At 63.1% G+C, this 4387-nt stretch overlaps 1 protein-coding gene across 1 annotated transcript; it reads right to left on the bottom strand.

Moving 5' to 3' along the window:
* Nucleotides 1-105: 105 nt before the first annotated feature.
* On the bottom strand, nucleotides 106-2675 carry LOC130601788 (arf-GAP domain and FG repeat-containing protein 2-like; the record flags this gene model as incomplete). The annotated part of the gene is given in 12 exon segments (XM_057414115.1): nucleotides 106-160; nucleotides 240-261; nucleotides 263-300; nucleotides 387-446; nucleotides 522-562; nucleotides 637-740; nucleotides 821-878; nucleotides 1009-1136; nucleotides 1373-1460; nucleotides 1540-1655; nucleotides 1740-1833; nucleotides 2413-2675. Coding segments are annotated over 12 exon segments (1067 nt in total), but the record flags the coding sequence as incomplete, so codon positions are not given.
* Between the last annotated feature and the right edge of the window lie 1712 nt (nucleotides 2676-4387).

The raw sequence follows: 4387 nt of genomic DNA, 5'->3' as shown, positions 1-4387 counted from the left end.
GGGGCAGCCGGGACCATCTGGGGAGGGGGAGCAAAAAGAGGGTTTAGGGGCAGAAAAGGGGGTTCAGCGTCCTCTTTATTGCCCCCCCAAGACCCCCTCCCTCACCACGAAGGGGGTTGGTTGAGGGCTTTGACACCGTTGAAGCCACGGAAGGCTGAACCTGCCAAGGGAGCAGAGAAAGAGGCCGGGGGTCAGTGGGGGGGGGGATATATCACACCCCCCCCACACTGGGTGCTTACCATCAGCCTGCAGCGGCGGGGGGGAATGCACTGGGAAGTGGGGGGGTGGCCAAAGCAGCACCTAAAGGGGGTAATTACGGGGAGTGGGAATCAGAATTGGGCCACCCCCAAATCCCGTTGCTGGGAGGGGGAAGGTCTCACACTCACCATCGCTCTGGAAGGGGTTGGTGCAGGGCCGGGGGGGGGCCACAAAGGGATTGGTGTAGCCTGAGGGGGGCACAGGGGTCACCCTGGGGTCCCACTCACTGTGGGTAGCCCAAGGGGGGGTGAACCCCAACTTACCCCCATAGGGTAGCAGGGGGGTGTGCAGGGTCCCGAAGACGCTGTTGGGAAGGATTGCGGGGGGGTGAGCTTCTGCCCCCCAATAATGGGGGGCAATGGGGGGGTGTCTCTGTACCTGACTGAAGCTCCGCCCCCTGTGGGCGGGGCAGAGGCGACTTCGCCCCCTGCAGCACTGCCCCCTGTGGGTGGGAGGAACAGACACAGCCATGGTGGGGGTCACTCCCAAAGCATTCTTAAGGAAGTGGGGGGACCCCAAACCCCCTCCCCAGGCCCCCATAGATTGCTAAGGGACCCCCAACTCCCCCCCATGTACTTATGGCTCCCAGAATTGCGGGGCCAGCTCCGAAGGCATCGACACTGGGGAACGCAGTGCAGGGCTGGGCTGGGCCTAAGTGGGGAGACGGGGGCATCCCAGGTCACCCCCACCCCCCTCCCCTGTCTTTGCCATATGGGCAGGACCCCCTGACCTGCCCTCCTCCCCCAGCACTCACCAGGGAAGGCGGCAGAAGGGGGTGCTGGTTGTGGGGTGGCAAATGGGTCCCCCCCGATGTCAGCTAAAAGGTCGGTGCTGGCTTTCCGGGTCCGCTGGGGGGGGCGCTGCAGGGCAGGATGGGGCTGGGGGGGGAATGGGGTGTCAATGGGGTGTTAATTGGAAGTCAGTGAGATGTTAAAAGGGGGTCTCACTAGAGCATTAAATGGCTGTTAATGGGTTGTCTATTGGGGGTTAATAGGACATTAATGGGGTATTAATTTGGTGTCAATGGGGTGTTAATGTTATGTCAATAGGGCATTAATGGGTTGTTAATGGGGTGACAATGACCAGCCCCCTCTTTCAGCACCCCCTTTGTTACCTGCTGCAGTGTCCCTACATCCCCGAGGAGTGGCTGGGAGGAAACCACGGCGCTTGGGGGGGGTTTGGGGGCTTCTGGTGCCACGTACCTATGGGGGTAAGGGATAAAAGGTGAATGAAGGGGGCGGAGGGGATCTCCAAATGTGCTCCCCCCACCATGGTCCGTACCAACGCTTCCTCTCGTATTTATCCTGCAGGAATTCCTTCAGGCTCTGGGGGTCGCGGACGTCTGGATGAGGTGAGGAGCGGGGGTCGAAGGAGCCGAGCCAGACACGGTGGCAGGCCTGGGGGCACGGGGGGGTCACACAGGGACAACGGGGGGGCAGGGGACCGCTGTGACCCCCCCCACCCCCATGTCCTCAGCTGACCTCATTGCCGTGGGCTTGCAGGAACAGGACCTCAGCCTCAGTGAAGGTCGTCATGGAAATGGACTTGACACGGTGGGGGGGGTTCAGCCCCCGCCTGCAGGGAGCCCCAAAACCAGGGGGTTTCACCCCAGAAATCAGGGGTGTGGCACCAAAATCAGGGTTTTGGACCCAAAACCAGGGGTTTTATGCTCCAAAATAGGGGTTTCACCCCAAGAATCAGGGATGTGGCACAAAAATCAGGAGTTTGAGTCCTAAACCAGAGGTTTTACGCAAAAAATGGGGATTTCACCCCAAAAATCAGGGTAGTGGCACCAAAATCTGTGTTTTCAAAACAACACTAGAGTTTTATCCCCAAATACAGGGGTTTCTCTTCAAAAATAAGCGATGTGGCATCAAAATCAGGGTTTTGAACCCCAAAACAAGGGGGTTTCTCCACAAAAATGGGGGTTTCACCCCCAAAGTCAGGGATGTACCATGAAGATCAGGGTTTTGAACCTAAAATCAGGGTTTTCACCCCAAAACCCCGCCCCGTGCTCAACTGCAGCCAATCAGCAGCTGTCGTTCTCCCCGCGAAAGCCACGCCCCCTCCTGTTTGGCCCCACCCCTTACGTACAGCGTGACACCGCGCCCCCCGCGCCGGCCCCGCCCCTCTCGCCGCCCGGTCCCCGCTCACAGCGCGCCGGAGCAGCCGGTGCACACGAGGCTGCCCACGGTGATGTCCACGTAGGTGACGCCGCGCTGCCCGCACTCGAAGCAGCGCCGGTTCCCGGGGGCCGCGCTCACCACGTCCCGCACCCTCCGGCTCCAAACCTCCGCTTCCGCACCGCGGGACGCGCTCCCCCGCCGGGACCCGGGGCCGCCGCCTCCTCCCGCCCCTCCGGGGCCCGCTGAGGGACCGGAACCGGGACCGGGACCGGGGCTGCCGCCCGCCGCCATCTTCCGGCGTCCGCTCGCCCGGCGGCGGCCCCGCCCACTGCGTACGCTTGGCTCCGCCTACTACGTCACCACGTGCGCTGCGTAGCCGGGCCCACAGGGCCCCTCCCTCCCTCGCGCGTGCGCTCTGAGGCACTTCCCCTCAGCATTTCCCCCCCCCCGCCCCACTCCGCGGTAAGTGCGTTTTTTAGGGAAATTACAGCAAAAATGGTTCCTTTTGGGTGATTTTTCACTCAATTTCACTGTTATTCCGCACCCAGGAGGGAGGGGAAGGGTCTACCTCAATCACTTCACCGGGGCTCCCCCCTCACAAACACCTCAGGCCCCCCTCCAACTCCTGTTCCCCTCAGCGACCCCGCCATTGAACCCAAAATGGTCCAAATCAGCCCAATTTGGGGTGATTTTCACCCAAATTCACTATTTCTCAACCATGGACGCAGGGATGAGGTTTGGTGCCAGAGACTCCCCCCCCGAAGTGTTTTCACCCCAAAATGGTCCAAACCACCAAACAGGAGCGCTTTAGGCGGGGTCCTGGTGCCCTCTTTGGGGGTGTCCCCCCCATCCCCTCACATGGTCTCTTCCAGCTGCTTCTCTCTTTAATAGTGCACAGAACCACGTTACAAAAGGACCCCCCGCCCTCCCCTTCCCTCCCCCCCCCCAAATTCGGGGTCCCCCCCGTGGGGACAAAGGCAATTCTGGTGGGGGGGGCACACGACGAGGCACAAAGGGGGTGGGGAGGGGGTCCCAAGGAAGAGTTGGGGGGCCCTCCCCCCCTTCCCCTCGCACCCCCCCCCATTGAGGGGGGCACCCCCAAACCCACTTTTCCCCCCCCAAGGCCGCACTGCGGCCCCCCCAGAGCTGACCCCCCCGAACCTGCTCAACCGTGGATGCACCCCCATAAATACCCCCCCGTGAACCCCCCATAAATACATTTGCAAAGCAGTTACAGCGCCCACCCCTCTTTAGGGGGTGACCCCCCCTTTATTGGGGGGCTCTACCCCCCTTTAATGCCCCCCCACCCCATAGTCCATAGGAGGGGCTCGAACCCCCCCGCAATGGGGGGGCTGTACCCCATGATTGAGCCTCGGCACCACACTCAGGTCCCCCTAATTGGGGGCTGCACCCCCTATTAGGCTGCTCTACTTCCCCCTACTGACTCCTATTATGGGAAACCCCATTTTCCCTTGGAGGGGGTCACCACCTCTCCCCCCTCATTTTAGGGGTGTCCCCCCCCCGTTCTATTAACGGGAGGGTGAATGTACCATAAATACCCCCCCCCAACCCCTCCCCTAACCCGGCCCAGCCGCGTCTCCCCCCCCACCCCTTAGACCCCCCCCATATCACCCCTTTATCTGCCCCCCCCCCCTTGCGCTGTGTTTCTTGGGGGGGGTGTGTCAGAGATGCTCCAGGCACCCCGGGGTGGGGGTGGGGAGGGTCAGATGGCCGTGTCCCAGAGCACTGCATGGGGCCTGCGGGCCGGGGGGGTCCCGGGGGGGGGCGGCGGGGGCGGTGGGGGGGGGGGTGGAGGCGGGGGCGGGGTTCTCCCATCCCGCCAGGCGGGGGGGGGGGCGGGGAGGCTGTCCTGCTTGCAGAGCCCCCCCCCGCCCCCCCCGCGCCCCCCCCGCGCCTTGATCTCGGTGCAGACGCAGCGCTTGCGGTCGATCACCTCCTGGAGGCGCCCGTCCCGCGGGCGGGGGGGGGCGGCGCTCGGTGGG

The sequence above is a fragment of the Pezoporus wallicus genome, unplaced genomic scaffold (assembly GCF_028554395.1).
Source record: "Pezoporus wallicus isolate ANWC-B61680 ecotype Strahan unplaced genomic scaffold, APGP_CSIRO_Pwel_v1 contig_10122, whole genome shotgun sequence".
In the NCBI taxonomy this organism is placed as follows: domain Eukaryota; kingdom Metazoa; phylum Chordata; class Aves; order Psittaciformes; family Psittacidae; genus Pezoporus; species Pezoporus wallicus.
The sequence above is the reverse complement of the archived record's forward strand: the minus strand, read 5'-3'. Positions and strand labels throughout refer to the sequence as shown.